We start from the raw sequence: 20,930 nt of genomic DNA, 5'->3' as shown, positions 1-20,930 counted from the left end.
ACTGAAAATATATATAAGCTGTAAATATTTATTTTATTTCATACACACTCAAACTTAAATACATTAAAATATTTTTTAAAGTCTTAAGTTTCAGTTATAGCTCAAAAAAATATTTACCAAATCTAAATTATTATTTTTTTTGGTTTTGTGTGCTTTGAAAGTAAATGGATAGATGGGGCAGAGAGGGCAGGTGTAACATCCTGTAAACAGAGGGATATTGTGCCTTTTGCTTTCATCTCCTGCTCACTTCAGATAACATCATGCCTTAGACAGAGAGAGAGGGAGAGACTTTTTGGATGGTAAATAAAGTAGGCTTGCTCTTGGCCTGAACTTTACTGACATTGTATGCCATGTTTTGTTTGAGTGTTTGTTTTCTAAATTCGGTTGATGTGACATTGTGATTTGTAAGGTGTTCAATACATAATTCTGATTCCTGCAAAACTATAGTTGATTAAATCAAACACATCAAACACTAAAAAAAAAGGTTTGTGGAGAACAAAAACACAACACAAAGGAGTGGGAGAAAGTGAAGCAGAGAGGAATTGTGCGAAGGGGCAAACACACCTTCCATGTCAGCTGTACTTAGTTTAAGAAAAAAATCCCCTATTTATGAAGGCCATGAAGCGGAAAGGCCGCACGGCAAATAACTGTATCATAAGAGACAAGAAGGGAAGAGAACAAGAGCGAGTAAGAGAGAAACAGAGTGAGAGATGCTGCTGCTGGTGCTGATGCGGGTAGCGGCAGCAATAGCACTAGCAGGGCTGTTAATTTCCTGTTATGTTGCGGCATGTTTAAGAGCTTTATTAATTCAATTTAGCTGTGCTGAGCAGTCTGGCAGTGGGCTGAGGAATGAGAGCCCTCTCTCTCTGTCTACCCCTCCTCCCCTGTATTGTCAGAGTGGGTTGCTCCTGTCACCCATATCACACATCTTCTACTGTACTCACACCCAGGCCATCATTTAGCACATCGAATTCATGTGACGCAACGTTCTGGAACACAATTAATAAACGCATCTTCCTCTCTCTCGCTCTCCCTCTTGTTCTCTTTCCCCCACTCTTGCTCCTTTTAAAACCTGAGTAATGCAGCGCACCATTAATTCTCAGCATCAGTGCCCATAATTGACTTTTCTCTGACATGATTCCTCTTCAAGCGAACCAGCCTGTCCTTAGATGTTTCCATGCTGCAGATTTGTGTGGTGTCATTTTGTGAGCAGGCTGCCAGCAGACGACAGAACAGGTCTGCTTGAATGCAGATGTATCAGCAGAGCAGGGCATAGACCTTTTGTGTCCTTTGATAAGGAGCCCTGACACCTTCTTCTCTCATGGTTACGCTCTGCAGCTTTGCTCAGATCTGGGCTTTCTCTTTCATACTGAGGCTATCATCGGGATGAGATCGGTGGGATGTTCTTTTTCGATCTAGACAGAGGCCAATCCATTTCTTGGTTTGGATGTATTTCATTTCTATTCCTTTTTTAGAGTAGAATCCATATTGACACAATAGAATCTTACAAGCCATGAAATAGAAGCACAGGCTAAAGCATTCTAGCTGCAGGCTAAACTATTTTAGCATGGGGATTTAAGGTGTGCTGGGGCCATCCTTGTCAAATGAACAAACGAGCTATAAAGAGAAGTGCAGAGGCTTCTGCGTGCTTTGGCCATGATAGCATTGGCTTTGAGGATGTAATCTCTTTATCTTGTCACATAAATAAACTGCTTTCCCTTTTAAATCATCCAACTTTAATTTCTCCTTTATAGACCCACATGCTTGTCCACTCCCACAACAGCTTTAACATTAACTTCTATTTTTTCTTTTTGCTAGGTAATTTATTACAAGCTGCATCAAAAACTAAAACTCCCTAACTACCTCGTATTTGCCAGTCTGGATTTATATTTATTTGAAAAGACAGAAGGGTAGCTTGGGTCATACCAACCTGCGTATCAGCATTAACAAGGTAATACTCAACTAGCCACTCCTTTCAGTGAGTGGAACATATAACATCAGTGCATTCCTGAACACTACATGCTGGTAATTAACTCAGTGCACTTATTTGTCATATCTGGTATAGAGGTATTAATGAATGAGTGAAAAAGCCTGAACAGACTTAATTCCCCCCTTTTACCATTAATGCATTTGGCACGACAGGCATTCTATTTTCCATAATGAGATACACAAATAAATTTTGCAATGGTTTGAGGGGCCTGCATAGGCAGCAATATGGTTGAGGCGCATTCTCGGTGTGCTGGTGTAATTGGTATCACTGCTTGCAGACATATAAACCAATCTTTACAATGATAGGGCTGCAGCTCTCTCTCTCTTCCCCTTTAGGCTATTCCTTTTGTCTTTTCAATAGCGTGTGCATCCGTGATAGAGAAACCAGGATCTTAATTTGTGAATTAATAGCTTTTCTCTGCAGAATTGCAAATTCTCTTAAATGTCACTATGTTCAACGCGCAAGGAGCTATTGCCACCAAAGATCTAATCTAGAAAGGGGTATTCCCCCTCCCGCTTTCCCCTCTGCACTATGGTTAACATCACCCATAGCTAGCGAGTCTAACATGCTACTTCTAATTTGCAATAACACATGGAAATGGCAGATTAATGACTCTTATGACACCTATGTCCCTGAAAATCCACTTATGAAGACCTGGTGTACATAACGCATGTCACACTACATTATCTCCACAATCCCCTTGTAATGGGGGCTTTTTTAAGGGCAGGACAAACTGGCTTCAAAATCTGAAAACAAGTGCAATGGGCTGATGCTCAGTAAAATGACCATAATTTCAGCACTATTAAAAGAAAACCCGGAGCGCAAAACTTTTTTCTGCAAAATCAGCCAGTTTTTGTTCCTGTTACATTTGGGCTTCATAAAAATGTGCTAATCTACCCCTGTTCTTCAAAAATCGGATTAACATATTTGCAGTTATGTCATCATCTAATGAAGGCGAGACTTGCGGCACCCAGCCAAATATGGCTCAGGTAGCCCAAGGCTTCTGTGCTGCTATGAAATTGAAACCAAGCGCAGACTGTCGAACAGCCTCCCTGATGTCCCTGTGTGAAATAAGGGCTAAGTTTAAATAACTCACAGCTTTCTCGACATTTGGCACAGAATAAAAAAATACAGCTAAGAGGCCTTTTTTTTACAGACCACCACAGTATGTATTCTCTACAACATATCTAAACACAGAAACACTAAATATTTAAAATCCAGTAAACCTAAAAAAATTCATATTATCAATTTCACTACGATCATTTTAATGCACTTCTTTTTATGGTACTACTATATCCGCTACACAAAAGAATATTGTATTAGTAAATGATAAATTACTCCCCATTCGACACTTAAATTAAGCAAAACATAATCAAACTATCACCACTTGCATTTGAACATTCCTATGGTGATCTATTCACTCTCAATCCATCTTCCTTACAGCAGTGGAGGCACAACTCACTACAGCTTCTGCAAACCATGCAGCAAATGTGATTTGTTACAGACACATTTTCACAGACTTTATATATGATCCAACTGCTCTCCATAAAGATATCATTAGGCATAACTGTACTCTGTCTTTAGCTGGGACTCCAGACACACATACACACACTCTCACATGGCCACTTGATCTTGAGTCGAGTGGCCCATGATTGAGCAAGCAAAGAAAAGGTGGGCTAACAGAACTTACAATATCCTATTTTCCTCCCATCCAAGTGGTTGCCACTCCAGAGAACTAAAGAGATGGAAACATAAAAGAAGCAAGTAGGCCTGCTTTGATAAATGTTTTAAGAGATCATTTCCAACCACTTCCCCCCTCCCTCCCTTAAACTACTCCTGCGTCTGTGTGCTTGTTTGGCGCAGAACCACACTGATCTTTATTCACTAGCCTTCAAAAGCTTTTTTTTTAACAGAGCCGTTGAGCCATTAGGCCTTAGGCAGTGTGTGCCCTCTCATTTTGAAAGGAGAGAAAATGTTAGCACAGGTCGTGTTCTTTATTTGTGTAACTTGTTTTGTCAACTGTAGTTTTGCTACAGATGTCCATTTAAAGCATCGGATACAGACATCCTGACATGGGGCATAGTGAAATTTTTTTTATATTCATTGTTTTTCTTTAAAATCCAAACACTTTTACAAGAATACTGTCTGCTTTCAACTCATTCAGTTAAAATGCGATGAATGCATACATTTATCTGTATTATTTTCTACACACACTTCATATGCACTATTCCTGTCATAGTGCTTACGAAATCACAGTGCCTCGTGTAATATGTGCACTTTCTAGGTGACGCTGACATTCTGCATCATTCCCATAGCAAAAGGTCTTCATTTCCACAAACAGCTAAATGACAGAGCAATCTGCAATTTTTACTGCCTGCTTTTTAAAATGCCTCTTTTCTTGCCACATATTTCATCTGAAATTACATGCAGTCACATAGAAAACCCCAGAAAAGAGTTTCAGTTTTCGTAGAAGCAATAGAATATAATCCAGTCTCTTACCATCATCACGTTTTCTCTTTTCGCCATTAGAGCGAGGGATTCCGAGGATGCCGTTGATGGAGTAAGAGCCCACCGGGTCATTCGAAGCACTTGATACAGGTGGGGAGGCTGTGCTAGGCACTGGATAAAGCACAGAATAGAGGTTAAATACCATTGTTTGACAAAGGCCTTTTTTTTTTTTTACAAAATAGATGAATTTGTATTACCTATAGTATGACCTGCTGTGGTGAGGGTAGTTCCTGTTCCGTCTGGAGATGGATGGAAGGGCTGCTGAACTTTCGTTCGTATTATCCTATAAAAGCCGATAGAACATACAGTATTTAATATTATATCAAATGTAAAAATTGTACAGCTCATCAAAATTCATTTTCATGCAATGATTCTTATGATCAACCTGGTAAAATTTCTGTATTGTATTGCGAAAAATAGCTGATTCTATCCCAAACAACCAATCTGAAGACATTAGAGCCGTGAAGTCAATATTTAAGTAAGAGTAGTAGCTACCCCAGAGAGACTTGATTCAATCAAACAGGATCCCAGTTTTAGAAATATGATAAAGTCCCACTAGCGCAAAGGTGTGATATGGGGGAAGGTCTTCATTGCACTTTGGTCTGAATGATCTTGCAAACAAAGCATGAAATCACATCAATTCACCTCAATGATGGGCTTCACTGCCTTGACCTGGCCTCAACTTCAATAATGTCTCACTGTCTCTATCTGTCTCCCACTCTCTTTTTCTCTCGATCTATGCTGCTCTGTCTGTCATTCTCCCTCCATCGCTTAACTGGTCCTTTAAAGAAGTTTGGATTGCTTGTAGCCTGACACAACTGACTTGCCTTCTCAGACTTTCTCACATTATTCACAAATATCCAGGATTGCAGTGCGGATGAGGCCTTATTGATTGGGACTTTGAGATGAAAAGAAAAGTTGTGAATTAATAGTAGTGGGGAATAGATGCAAATGGTGGGCTATAAATTATATGTGACAGGAAAGCAATAGTGTCTCATTGCCTCACAAAAGCTTACTGCAACATTTGATGCCTTTAATCTGGGCCACACACTTTTGCGAGAAGGAGCTGCCATCCCGTCTTGCACACACATTTATATTATTTCTCTTCACATTACAATGCTAAATATATACAGGGATTTGCAAACAGATATTATATTTGAGATTTAATTTTTATAGGAAATTCAGTTTAAAACAAATTCATCTAATATATAATGCCATTTTTTATATTTATGCGCTGAGGCAATTCTACTATTCCCACAGATAAAATATTCCCCTTAGTAAAATTTCTGCAAAAGTTCCTAATTTATGTGGCCTTCATAATTTATTTTCAAATATCTTTGTTCAAGATCCCTTAACTTGTAATTTTTTTGTCAAGAATGGCAAAATCAACAAGCATTAAAAAACCCCCATCTATATCAATTTATTAGAATTTTTAACATCTAACCATAACAATGATTTGGCCCAATGAATTAAATAAGCCAAATAAATTCAAGGTTTTTATTTGGAATCTATGTTTCTAATATTGAATAAGCAATCTGGGGAGGTGAATTAATGACATGCTGAAAATTCCCAGAAGAATTATGAAAATATCAATCCATACAAATGAAAGACACGTAAGAACATGCGCATGTGCCGGTGCCTCTACGTTGCAGGGCGGACAGTGCGTCCATCCTGTATGTGTCTAATCTTTAAAGATACATGCAGAGAAATTGTGCTTAAAGCTCAAACATTTTTCAATGTCAATAGAGCAAAGGTCAAGTAAGTAACCATTCAAAACATCAGGGTCAACCGTCATGTCCTGACTCTGGAGACAGGACGTGCTTACTGACAAACTACAATAACACCTGTTTGAAAGGTTCGAAGTTTGTGACCTGACATTCAATTTTCAACAAATAGAAATAAATTCCATAAAAGCAAAAGTAAAACAAGGACTACTTTCAACTTTCCAGTGGTATTAATTTGCATACTTAGTGGCAAATTCTTCCTTTACACTTAATATACAATTTTTTCATTGCTAAAGAAAGAGTGATAAAAGTAGGAAAATGTAAAGTATAATTTTTTTTATTATTTAGTTTTAATATAATAAACCAGACATTATGGAATTAGTATTATAAAATTAAATTACAATTCCCTCTAAAACATTATTTTTCCACCACAATCAAATGTTTTTGCTTTTATGTCATTTATTAATGCAAATACAGAGTTGACCACATCCGAGTATAGAACAGTTCAAATCGCCCCTTTTAAGAGTTCACAGTGCATGAAAGGATTTTTTTCCACTATCTCTTCCTCTCATATATATATATTTTCTCTCGGCAGGATCCAGTGCGGCTCGGTCCATGCTCTCTGTGCAGCTCATTAAAGTATAATGCTGCTGGCCGCCTCTCTGGAACAGTGCCTCCTAACCAAAGTTCAGCACTAGCGCTCGCAGCAAGGCCTTTCCACACACTTCTGCTTTTTCCCAGCTCACTCGGGATACTTTTTCTCTAAACCCTTTGTGCTTTAATGAGCAAAAAAAAAGGGAATAAGTAGAGAGCGGTTGACGCTGCTGCTCGTTTTGCGGCGAGATTAATATTCATGCCGGTGACGGTTATTTCCGCTTGTTTGTTTGTTTATTTATTTATTTATTTATTTATTTATTTATTTATTTATTTATTCCACGTCACCTTTTTTACTACTATTAATTTCTACTCATTTTAAATAATAATAATAATAATAATAATAATAATAATAATAATAATAACAATAATGATTTATTGTTATTAATAATAATAATGATAATAATAATAATAATAATAATAATGATAATAATAATATTGTTATTAAGATTATTATTATTATTAGTAGTAGTAGTAGTAGTATTAATATTAGTATTATTACTAGTAGTAGTAGTAGTATTATAATCATTATCAATACCATTATATTCAACACAGAAACACATTCACAATAACAATGAATTGCACTTTTAATAATTTCCAAACAATTCGTAAATACACATGATCATTTAATATAGCGCTAAATTCCCTAAGGTCTGCTAAAATAAGGAGCTGAGCCTGTATAGCTGTAATGCAGTATTGAGCGAGGGGGCCGTGTGTTTCCCGACGCCACTGGATCTTTTTACAGTTTATTGATTCGGGTTTAAGCGGGACAGATGTGACTTTAGCCGAGGAAGACCCCCAGATCTGCGTTTGGCTCGCATGCCTGAGACTATCATGAAGAAGAACACAAGCATTGAGGGACTGATTCCCTTTTCCTGCGCTGTGGTCGCCTGATTCTGCGTCTCTGCTTAACTTTTGCACCTGTTCATCTGTTCAGGAACAGTTATTTTTTTCTTTGTCCTTTTTCTTTTCTTTTCATGATCCAACGCTTAAACATAGCTTCACTACGGCGGAAGTTCCGATCGAGCTTGTTTTACACAGGTATAATATTATGGTCCAAGTCGCTATGCATTATAGATGAGAAAAGTTGAATTTAAATGTAATTTGTATGTTACCCTGTGTATGCATTTTAAGCGACATAATGTAGTAAATTGATTCGATAATTAATTCAAGGATACATATATTTTTTTAGCGTAAAATAAAGATATATTGTTTACCTGTTGATGGAGGATACGCTCGGAACCGTGTCGTTGTCACACACGCCTTCGGCCAGTAGTCGGTCTCTGATCTCCCAGGCGAACATGGTGGGGTTCTGCCGCTTATACTCTGCAATTTTATCCACAACTTTTGGAGTCGCTACTTTTGGTTTGGAACCTCCAATAACTCCAGGTTTAATACTGCCGGTTTCGTAGTATCTGCGAGACACGAGAAGGGAACAAGTCGTTAAAAAAAACAACCTGTCAAAGACACTTTCCACGTCAGACGCGATTATAACAGTGGGCAATGTTTTATTAGGCTTGTGATGTTCCCCTGAAAACGATCTGAATGAATGCACGAAGTTACACAATCACAATTATAGACTTTCTTAATATGCCGAGCATCTTATTTTAAAACTGTCATTTTAAGAGATCATTTTGTCACAATATTTTTTTTTTTTGCGTGATTCTAAGTGCATAATAATAATAATAATAATAATAATAATAATAATAATAATAATAATAATAATAATAATTTCGTCAGTAATGGTGATGTTCCATGCAACCAATAGGTAACAGGATATAACTCATGTTTCACAACGTATCGAACATTCCAAATGTATAAAACAAAATACCTCATGAAATCCTTTTGATAGCTAGAAAAAATATGTCAGAGAATTCAAAGAGACATATGTAAAACGTTCCCAGTAAACATTTTATTGTCCTTTTCCCGTGTGCAATAATCCAGCAATCAACAAAAAAAAATAATTTGACCACCGGGGAGCAACGTGACGAAATAATGAACTCGTTACTGTGTGTGTTACACATCCGGTGGTGTTTGTTTGTTGTTATTAGGATTTTGTTTGACTGGCCATTTCTCAGTCTACCTCATGTTTTAGCCTTAAAGGAGGCTGAGGAACAGGACTAGCTGTATGGCATTAATGGCAAAATAACTCAAGGGGGCTGTGAAGGTTTGATTTTTGTGCGACTTCTATTTTTTTTCTTACCTGCCCAGGATTTTGCTGACACAGCCATGGCTGACCCGCAGCTGTCTGGAGATGTCACACGGCCTGACCCCTTGGTGTGCCAGCTCCACGATCCTTTGCCGAACCACGTCAGGTAGGGGTCTGCCGTTCACAAACACCCCTCCGAGCTGGTTCACACCCCCGTGCCCTATGTGGGAGACAACAGCACACACACCCAACAGCGTAACATTACATACATATAGAAGACACGCTGCATCTTAACCTACACAGTCAGTCTCATTTTTTCTGTCTACATATCTCTCTCTCTCTCTCTCTCTCTCTCTCTCTCTCTCTCTCACTGTACACACACATCCGGACGCGCTCACTCACACACACACACACACACACACACACACACACACACAGAAATCAGAACCTACAAACAATTCATAAAGCATTCTTCAAACAGCTAGACAAAATCTTTATCTCCATATACTCACACTGAGGTAATCAGAACAACCCATTCCAATATTAATGCACAATAGAAATATTTCGTACCTAAACACTGATATTTAAAAAAACATATATATATATATATATATATATATATATATATATATATATATATATATATATATATATATATATATATATTGGAAATAAACAGTAAAACCTACTCTTAGATATTCATACATACATCATGTCGCATATCATTAAATCATGTTTCCTTACAATTAATTAATAATAATAATAATAATAATAATAATAATAAACAATAATAATAATAATAATAATAATAATAATAATATTATTATTATTATTATTATTACTACCCATAGTCTAAGTTCATTTGTACATTATTTGCGTATTTATAAATGCTGATATTCGTCCAGCTAAATACAGAAATTCATGACAGAATTGACCTTATAGCATTGCTGTCTTTTCTTCACCTTTTCTTTACCTCGCACTAAATTGATAGATATATTTGCTCCTCTGTGCATAAACCCAGCAGAGACGAAGGTTGTGTTTTCTTCTTCTATTCCATTGCAGCCAAACACATGTCGCATAGATTACGTTTCAGGCTGTTTAATTTTCCTTGCACGATTATTGTAAATAATTAAAACGATCTTTGATAACTCATATTACAACCACAAAAAAGCCACTGCAAAACAAGAATGAATTATTTATATTCAGCGATCGTGGACATTTAATAAAAAAAATTTAAAAACACGAACAAAAACTTCTTTACTTTTTCATTTCATTTTTGTGTGTATGTGCATTCTGCTGTTTTTTCACTAATAATGTCTTACATTTTTATCTTTTCTCTCACTTTTCCTCACCTTTTTTCCACCCAACAAGAATAAATGTGGCGTTTTAAATAATATAAAAAAAATACTTGAGATTTGCAATCTCAGAAATATCCAATAAAACACTATTACACTATCAGTCACTTTACTATTTGCATATTGTTTTCGTTTCACCCTTTGAGCATCACGTTTAATGTCCTTGTTGTAATAAACCCTAGGCCTAATTTATTTTGTTTACATTATAGCCAATGAAGGCAGCTAAATACTGAACACTATAAACAGTAATTGTTGCTGGGTCTAATTAGCACAAGCTATTTTATTGTGTGGAATCTCATCGACTTTTTAGTCCAACTTCATCTCCAGCTACTCAATACGGGATAACATAAGCGCCAATATGGCAAATTATCTCTGGAAAAAAATATATATATATTGCGTTTTGCGCATGGTACAACTGTTCAGGTTTGCATCTGCGATTGTTTATGAATTCCTCAACTTTTCTTTCTGTATAGTGCAACTCATGCACGTATAATTTTTCTTTTCAATTTTGTCATAAATCACTTAAGAAATATTGTGATGACATTTAAGCTTGCATGGGACTGGTTAAGTTCTTGCACAACGCAGTGCACAGCAGATAGATTTCTATTTTCTTTTCCTTTTTTTTTTTTTTTTTAAGAAGTAAAGACATTTGGAAAAGATAAGAAATTAGAGAAAAAAATATACTATATATACTTACGGTGCATCGCCGTGAAAGGGTCTGCTTTGCAGTGAATATCCATGGGATAGCAAAGGAAGGAGAGATAATCGACTGAGGTCGCCGTCTCGCCTCGATTATGCAGGTTTCAATGCGGGTTAGAAAACTGCTGCTGTCCGTGTCGAGCTTCAGAGCCGGTGGTGGCTCACTGGAGAACTTCTTCTTCTTCTGCTGCTGCTGCTTCTTCTTCTACTTCTTCTAGTTATTCTTGCTTCAGTTCCTTTAAGGGGAAAACGAGTTTGGATTGCAGACCATGTCCGTCACTTGTCTTCAAAAACCGAACATAAAATCTTTTCGCAGCAATTTAAGCGGAACTGGCCGTTCAGTGGATGCTTGCTGACCACATATTTTGGAGAAATACAGCTTTTGCTTTGCTTCCAAGTGTCCGCTCATGAATGTGCAGTGTACGAGAAAGAAAAAAATCCCTTCGATATATCAGCAACGCGTTTCTGGGCTTATGTGCGGGGATGCCACGACAAAAAAAAAAAACATGGACACTGCGAGTTTCTCTAGCGGTCCCCCTCTGTGGAAGAATGGGATGTGCCTGTTTGAAGCTTTGGGCTGAGAATGAAAGCCCTCTTCCCGGTGTGTGTGTGTTTCTAAAAGCTGCAGTCCACCGCCCCCCTCGCCCCCCACCCCCCACACCTTCCTCCTCCTCCTCCTCCTCCTCCTCCTCCCAGATCCCCCCCCCTCGCATAGAGATGGATGACTTGTCAGACAAAGGCAATAGATTCCAACACTTTGTGATTCGCCAACGCAAAAAAGCCGAAGCCCAAATGAGGAGGTCTCTCCGTCTGACACTTCGGGAAAGGGAGGGATGCAAACAGGAAAATGAGTGACTTCGGTTTGGGAAATCGAGGAAATTAAAAGATAAGGAAGCGGAAACGATTATAGCAGCAGTCCAATTGCTGTGATTGTTTTTTATTCTTCAACATTTTACGCGCAACAAAAATAGCTGGTGCTTTTCATGTGCATGAACAATTTTGTGAAAGATTTGTCATCATTCTAGATTATCAAGTGTGCCGCAAGGCTGATTCACATTATATGTATGATTACTTCATTTCTTCAATGACCAAAGATATCTTCAGGTTTAGGGGGTTTTATTGCCCCAGGTCATGGAGTGGCGTGTGTTTTTTCCATTCTGATATTTATATTGAAGAGAACCAAAGCCTTCTGGTAAAATAACATAAATAACATGGCTCCCAACTCTGACTTGATTTCAAGTTTCAGAGATCTGCTGTATTATGTTGTCGTTAAAAATGTTAGGTTGATGTGAGGTGTGAGGTGCGTGGATGGATTTTGAAGGCTCCCTTTGGGGTGTTATTTTTGAGGCAGCTCTGTAGATGGCGCTGTGTGGTATGACTTTTTTTTTTGAAGATAGGTCGCTTATGTGGGTGAAAAAATACGATACCGCACATGGTAAGTGTGCTTATAGTGGGATAGAGTTTTAAACTTCTTGAAAATACTGTATGTAGCACAGGCCACATTTATAACTATTATACATTTTAATCTGTTTTAATTATTGTGCCCACAACGACATGCATACAACATGATAGGATCTTTGTGAAGACCAAAAGAAGTTATTAATAAATGTTATTAATACTGCTTACTCGTTAAATAAAAGTTGCTTATTATCTCAAAAATAAACACATTTTTAGCTGATTTATATGGCCGTTATTTTATAATTTTATTTATTTGATGTTTTGTGTGGGGAGGCTTATGCTGTAGATTTGCTCTTATACTCTTGGACTAGTATCCTTCTTGTCCTTCTTCTTCTTCTTCTTCTTCTTCTTCTTCTTCTTCTTTTTCTTCTACTTAATATTATTATGAATATTTCCGATGCAACGGAATTCGACTGTCACTTTAATGTTTTGTCACATGATTTCACTCACTCTTCTTGAGCACATTTACTCACAGCAGCACAGCAATAAGACATGGTGCGAAGTTATTAGGGTTTGAGAGCTATTTATACCCAACTATGTACAAAAAGGTTGTTTTAAATATTAAAATATTTTCTTTTTGCTAATAAAAATACATTAAAGATTAGCAAACAATTTCTAATAAGCCCGATTCAGCTGTCAGTTATTATTTATTTATTTTTCTTTGTGAATCCTGTGTTTTTGTTCCTTTTCTTGTATAAAAATAATGATGATGATGATGATGATGATAATAATGATAATAATATTATTATTATTAATAAAACAAGGATAAATGATGATGATGATGATGATTATTATTATTATTATTTGTAATAGTAGTAGTATTATTAATAATATATTGATTGACTTATTATATTGCACGTGACAGCATATTAACGTTAAACACGTAGACACATGAAAAATGGGATATATAACGTATTGTATTAGAGAAAAAAATATATGGCTTACATATTTATCACTTGTGACTGGAGCAGTCTAACCATTTAATGATAAGTAAGAAATGAGTGAACTGTGGGTGACTGCTGGAGAAGAAAAAGGCATTTCGTTTAGCCTCTGTGTGCTTTGTGGCCGATATGGATTGGGCTAAAAGAACAGGAGGCCATGTTGTGTTGTGCCTTGCGGCTAAATTTGCGGACGATTCTTCTTTTTGTTAGTGTTTTTGGAGGGAGCTTCTGGTACAATATGTAACACCATGGGCTGTAATTTCACACTCCACTACACATTTCCCCTAAAGCTGCTTTTATTTCCCCGCAAGACCCCTGCTTTTCGCCTCCGCTCAACTTTAGTGTATTACTTACTTCCCGTGTTAAATGGAAGAAAAACTAATTGCAAATGATCAGACTGTAGTTGGTAAAGATGTTGAATCTGCACTAGTCAGAAACACGTCGAAAGATTGTACTTTTTTCTTCTGTCCCTTACAGTGCCATATATCAGGTCACTTTTGGCCGTAAGTGATCAGATCAGACCTTTTCTGTGAGACTAAATAAAAAATGGGATAATTCTCACTTCTTCACTTCTGCAAACTGTCAGACATGTAATCACAGGTTAATAGATTTATTATTATTATTATTATTATTATTATTATTATTATGTTGATGATGATGATGATTATTATTATTGTTGTTGTTGTTGTTGTTGTTGTTTTTATTAGAGAGAGGGGGGATGATTTCGGGTTTGTGCGCGAGTTTGTGTTGGTGGGTGGTGGGTGGTGGGGTATCAATACTTTTTGCTGCAGTGCCTTTAGTGTGCCGTAAAAGTTTGTTAGCAGCAGTCAGCCATGTGAGCAGTAATGAACTTGCAGTGAGGAAAAGGGACACCCGTTTCCTGTCATAGCTGGAAGTCTGTGCTTTCCGTCCCCATTCACCTTAATAACAGCCCATATTATAGCGACGTCACCAATCGATATTTACTTCAGCAGACCGGTACAGGTTAGACCCTGCTGTAGACTACACCACAGCAAGTGATAAATAAAGCACATACTTCATGAAGACTATTTTAACTTTTAACTCTTGCATGGATTTAGCCATTTCTGTAATAATACATAAGAATAATATCCAAAATATTATTTTGCAAACTAATAGCACAATGTTCAAAATATGGTATGGATTAGGGTTAGGGTTATTTAAAAATAGTTACATACAAATAATTATATATATATATATATATATATATATTATAAATACATTAATTTTTCTTCGAGTTTAATCCGGGTTTGCGCATCACTCTCTCTTCAGCTGTGTGTGGTATCCAAATGTTTTGCTGTTTTTCTGACAAACAGCAGGACGGCCTCTCCTGCGCCATCATATCAGCTGCCTGCTTAGATTGCCTATTCATGTTGTCTATAGGGTGAACAGATGGACCATCAATTTAATTCTATCCTCACCACCATCAGAGATTGATTTTGTACTTGCTTTTAATTTTGCTATAATTAATTAGATCATTACAAGTGTTTTTCATTGATCTTCCCATTTACACCCAAAATGGAAAGGTAAATTAGCATGTGATCTATGTTTTCAATTAACTGACTGATATAACACAGTATTAATTACCATATGGAACGCCAATAATATTACGAGTGAAATTGTAATAATAATAATAATAATAATAATAATAATAATAATAATAATAATAATAATGATAATAATAATAATTATTATTATTATTATTGATGTTTTTTACAGTATAATAATAATAATAATAATAATAATAATAATATTATTATTATTATTATTATTTTTATTATTAGTGTAAATAATAATAAATGTCGTGTCAGTGATAATCAGACCACATGTCATGGTGTTAATCTTATTTGGTGAATATACAGTGTTTTATACAGGAATTGACCCATGGCAAGGTAAATACAAAGGAACTTCAAATAGACCGCTTGAAAAAAAAAACCTTCATCCAACAGGATTACAAAGGTGGGTTTAGTTTTCCTCACTATAGCATCTTAAAAGTACTGGTACTGGCCACCTGAACGAGGCACATCTAGCACAAATAGCCTAAACACTCAGGAGAGAACATTTAGAAAAGGCGAGAAAGAAACGCGGCACTTACCTGATCGAGCAGGTCTCTGAGCCATGCCTTTCTTCTGTCTAATGGTCCGTAAGGGCGGTGCAGCCCACTGGCTGTGTCCGGCCTTGTGCGCTCTCTCCCCGGCTGGGCGAGCTGCCTCTCCCCGCTGCCTGCCACACCATCTGAGCGATCATCCAAAACTAAACGGTTTTAGACGGCAACAACGAAAAGAAGGACAGCGACCTCTGCTTCAGTACACTGGGGACTGATAAAAAAAAAAGAAGAGAGAGAAATAGCAATCAAAGCAAATAAAGCGTTTCAGGTATGATATAAAAGAAAGAACAAAACTGGAAGTAAAAGCGTGGACTGAGAGGATATGCTAAGAGCAGCTCGCAGGGCTTTTGCCCTTGTAGAAGACTGAAAGGTAGGACTAATAGCAATGAATATTCATGAATATTTCTCCCGTATGGAGACCCACGAGGTATTTTTTGGTTTGCATTATATATGTTGTATACTAATGTCTCTTGACATATTATGAGGTGTTATAAGTTTCGAGAAGTTGGAGTAAGAAAGTTCAAGACAAGGTGGTAAAGTTAACGCAGCCGTGGTTCTCATTGGCTGCACCTCGAAGTGAACCTGCGCTCAGTAGGAGGGTCCACTTAACTCACCCACCTCATATAACAGCAGTGTTATTAACAACCAGATGATTCCCATATAAACTGCACACAGCTATAGATTTGTTTTGACAGACTTCAATTTTGGTTTAGCAAAGAACAGGTTTAGGTTTTTCTCACAAGCTTTGGTCTTGTAGACTTATGAAACATTATTTTTTTTAAGCCTGTATTAAATAGTAAAATAAGGTATACATTTATCAAACAGATGCAAATGCTTAAAATGTCCTAAAAGGGTTAGAAGGGTGTAAAATAATAATTATTATTCAAAAAATAATTATTTAATGTATTTTTTCAATTGCTAAGACAGCTTTGGGGCTGTGACATTTTGTCACAGAACCATTAAAGGACACATGAAATAATAACAACAACAAAATGATTAATAATATTAATAATAATAATAATAATAATAATAATAATAATAATAATAATAATAATTATTATTATTATTATTATTAAACTCAACTTAAATTAAGTCATTCTATAATCATTTTGGTTTTAATGAATTTCTTAGTTTCTTGCTTAATTGGAAAAATTACCACCTTAAAACTTGCTTGTTAAAGAAGGGATAAAATATTTTAAATGTTAAAAAAAAGTATAATAAAAAATTACTTTATCAACATACCATTTGTACGTGTGCGTACTACGTGACCTTTGTTTGTTTAGTTTAGTTTTGTTTAGTTATGGTTGTTTTGCTGATGTGAGTGAATTAGTGAATGATGTGAAACTGAACTTCTCCTTGGCCAGAAGGGGCACTGTAATTCACCACTGAGGATAAATGGATATTGCACTTAGAATGTAAGTTTACAATGTCACAGCTGATCATGTGCTGATCAGCAAAGCTGGAAAATCAGCTGAGCATGACCCAATTCTAGTTAATAAAGCACACATACATGTACATACCTTTATGTGCTCAGTGCATTACATTCGTTTGCTAATACAATCAGTTGTATTTTAAACCCACACTAGAAATATAGTTCATATTCATATTTTATATATTGTTCAATCCTCGAGGCAACTGCAAATGAGTTTCCTGCGAGACCATGGGAGTCAGGTAGAATAATTATTTCTCTGTCATTTATTTTATCTGATGTAAGCCTCGTCTTTGCCTATGGTCCACATTCTTGGAATCATAAAGACAGGGCAACGTGTCATTAGGAATTAATGTGCTGTTTAGGCCTAATTAAAGCAGCCAGATACTGCTGATGAAATTATATAAAAATGACTTCTCTGTTACCAGTAGCCACATTTTTGTGCGTTAATTTTGTTTAAAAAGATATTCAGTGCTTTAAGATATTCAAAACTCTCAGAAAAATGTTTGTTAAATAGGAGATATAGAGGCCATAATAATTTAATGCGGATTTTTATAGCTTCACCACGCTCGGCCGTGCTTTTGGATATTGTATTATCGCGTTTTTACAAGTTGCTCGTGCGTTCATGTTCCAGTTAGCAGCCTTTATTTGTAGTAGCGCGCGCTGTTAAACCCTTTGGAGAGCTTTCGGTTCATGTGCGCTTCTCAGACACCTCAAACAAATCGCTCAAAACATGATTTTATGTGCGCCACTTCAGTGCAAACTGCTGTGGACAGATCCTTCTCGCATACAAGCTGCGTTTCACCGTTTCTTTCAGCTATAACTTACGCGGGAAAATCGTCTAGATCGTCAGCTTTATTCGTTTCTCGGTAAAGGACCAACTGTGCGTTCAACAAAATGACCCCAAAATGACACTTCATTTCATCCAGCATTTTAGCATGTGTAAAACCTGATGGTCATGTTTAAATGTATTACTCTCGTGAGTTAAGTAGAAAAAAGTAGCCATCCTTACTGAAAATGTCTGCAGTTTAAAATATATAATATATTATTGACCTCTAAAAATACTAACTGAGCACATAATCTTGTGGTGTTGAAAATAAATAAATAAATATTAAAAAAAATCTATTAATATATAATATATTAATCCTGAACATATATATATATATATATATATATATATATATATATATATATATATATATATATATATATATATATTAATATAAATATATAATATATTATCCTGACACATGGGTGATCATTTCAGATTTAATATTGTAGCCTATATTAAGAGAATGCTGTATTTTTTTTTTTTAATAAAAATAACAAACAGCTATTTTTTTCTTTTCTTTGATAGACATTCATTGTTTGTAATATATATTTTCATGTATTTTAGACTGAGAGCTTTCAATTTCCATGTAATGAGTGTCAATTTAAGTGGATGCATGTATGTGCTTGTGGATTAGCCCCTGAGGCAGTCTTATCCCAGCTGCCTCTGTCTAACGCAGACAGGAAACAGCTTCCACTTACATGTCCACAATATGGAGAGCAACGACCTTCTCCAGGCACCTCATGTCATAACACACACCATTTTTAGACAAACGCACACTGGACAAGGCATCTATTTTCAGCCTTTCCATTTATTTTGACAAAGTGACTCTTTGGGTGATTTTTGTTTGTCCAGTTCATTATTGTGGATATCTTTTATTATTTAATATACAAAACACACAAATTACTGATAACGAGGTAAGAACAGTTCTGAATATTAAGACCTGCTGGAGAAAAATGACTGTTGCATCTATTTGCATCCAACATGTCTTAGCATTATGTATGTGCCTAACTTCCTCTGATCAGACCCTTGTGAGCACTGCCGGTCATGTTCAATGGTGTAATAATCATAGAAACAGTGAGTTTGATCTATAGAAGCCATAACAGGGCACAATGAACCTCCCTTACACACACTGCTTAGCACTGGCAGTGGAGACTGACATACGGGAGAAGCCTGAGGAGTGATCTGAACAGGACTATTTGATTGGCAATAAAGGCAGTTGGAGTATCCGTAATGGATGTGAGATTTCTCTTGTTAAGTCCATTTGGCCTGGACGCTGTGACTGAAGTCAGTGAGAGGCTAGATTGAAAACTCAGGGAGAGGCTGATTATGGTGTGTGTTGGAGTTTTATTGCATAGTCCATTACGCTGGTCAGCGCTTACACTACACACTGTCTCCCAAAGCAAAGGCTGGGTGGATTAATGGAGCAATGCTGCAGTACAATCCAACCCCCTCAGACATCCCAACTATTATTTCTCTTCACAGAGACTCTAAACTTGTCCCAATTCCTGCAGCATTTAATGTTAAATAAGTTTCACCCTCCCTTCTTCCCCAAAGAAGGGCACAGCGGGTCCCTACACCCTGTGAATATGCTGCTCATCATTTATCTTCCTTCTATTTTTGGAAAGGATGAACAGCAAATGTCACTATCTTTTCAACCATAGATTTTTTACAGTAGCTGTGAGGTTTGACTAACTGTTTATTTGGTCTTATTTTATTTCACATTTATATAAATAAAAAGATGTTACAAAGATCAGGCAATATTGACTGAAAATGTAAACCATTATTTTCTAAAAATTATGCATGTGGAGAAAAAAAAGGAAAAAAAAACCCCAAAGAGAATACCATTATACTGATTAGAGATGAGCAAAAAAGATGGTGAGCACACAACATTAGAAAGACATAATAAATAATGGAACAAAAGTACAAAATTCTCCCTGCGGAAATCTGGACTGCTTCGTAAAATCTGGTCCCCACACCAGCAAGCCCCATCAACTCATCTCCCCTTGCCAGCTTTTCATATTTAAAGCCAGTACGGGTTTAATTACCAAATGATGACAGTGTCATATGGTGCCATGATGGCACAGGATATGTGCGAGACACTGAGTGACAGTGGGAAGCTGGAAAGCAAAACAGGAGCGAAAAAAATAGCTGAGACAGTAAAACATCTGTAATTTGCAATTCGTTGGTGTTCAATGGTTGCTCATGGATTAAAGATTAAAAACTATTGTCTGGCAGATGGAAGAGAGGGAGAGAGAAAAAAAGAGGGAGGGGGAGTTTCTGAGCAGCCCATTTACATTTGTATAAAAGAAAGCACTGTTAGGATAATCACATGGAAAAAAAATAAGCTGTCTCCATTACATCTCAAGGCAATGCCTCCATTAGCCCTATATGCAGATGTAGATGCTCATATTCTCAAATCATACTGTAGTGACTGCATGGCATTGGGTTTACTGTAGCTGTGCTGTTCCTTTCTTTGGTTTTAAATATATTTCAGATAATGACCATCAAGATGTTTAGCTCACAACAAACTAAAACATTACAAAGAAATGCAACAGTCATAATTGCTGCACACTATTGAAACCGGATTTAAACCAGATGTTTCTAAACAAGTTACATACTGGTCAAATGAGTAGGACTTCTACACCTGATCCGTTATTGTAATTGTAATTAATTGCTGTTTTGTTAGTCATGCTGAGTCTTAATGAGTTTGCTCTTCCCAATAAACAGTGAGAAGCAACACTTTGTATATGGATAAAAATTGTGTATAATAAAATGATTTTCAAATATTGTTATGGTCTGATGCTACTGTGTATGTCTGAGACTAACCCAGGGTTATTCTAGTTGGATATGCTTAGAGGTTTCTTTGATGCGCTCTGTGAATGGTTATAGGTGGGGGGGTAATGGGCAGACCACTGGAGCATGGAGGACCACCTGAGAATTATTTTTTGGGCATTTGCTGGTCATCTGACACCAGAGCTCCAGAGAAGGTGCTCAGCACTGGATTTCATGAAAGCACTAACAGGGCTGAATTAAAAGACCTCTTCAATAAAACATCAGCTGTTTTGA

At 36.6% G+C, this 20,930-nt stretch overlaps 1 protein-coding gene across 6 annotated transcripts in view; it reads right to left on the bottom strand.

Moving 5' to 3' along the window:
* The window catches only part of pax2a (paired box 2a), a 34,162-nt gene extending 18,012 nt beyond the window's left edge, over positions 1-16,150 (bottom strand). Inside the window, exons 1-7 of one of the 6 annotated variants that reach the window (XM_046874947.1) lie at positions 15,592-16,150; positions 11,078-11,315; positions 9,080-9,257; positions 8,094-8,291; positions 4,696-4,781; positions 4,490-4,609; positions 3,681-3,725 (exon numbers count right to left, since the gene is read on the bottom strand). In XM_046874947.1, coding sequence (XP_046730903.1) covers positions 3,681-3,725; positions 4,490-4,609; positions 4,696-4,781; positions 8,094-8,291; positions 9,080-9,257; positions 11,078-11,120 — 670 coding nt within the window. In that variant the 5' untranslated portion in view covers positions 11,121-11,315; positions 15,592-16,150. Of the gene's footprint in view, positions 1-3,680; positions 3,726-4,489; positions 4,610-4,695; positions 4,782-8,093; positions 8,292-9,079; positions 9,258-11,077; positions 11,677-15,591 lie in introns of those variants that run through there. The other 5 variants (XM_046874939.1, XM_046874957.1, XM_046874987.1 and 2 more) reach the window with 5 other exon arrangements.
* Positions 16,151-20,930: the final 4,780 nt, after the last annotated feature.

The sequence above is a fragment of the Silurus meridionalis genome, chromosome 2 (assembly GCF_014805685.1).
Source record: "Silurus meridionalis isolate SWU-2019-XX chromosome 2, ASM1480568v1, whole genome shotgun sequence".
NCBI classification, from domain to species: Eukaryota; Metazoa; Chordata; class Actinopteri; order Siluriformes; family Siluridae; genus Silurus; species Silurus meridionalis.
This window is presented reverse-complemented; position numbering and strand designations above follow the sequence as displayed.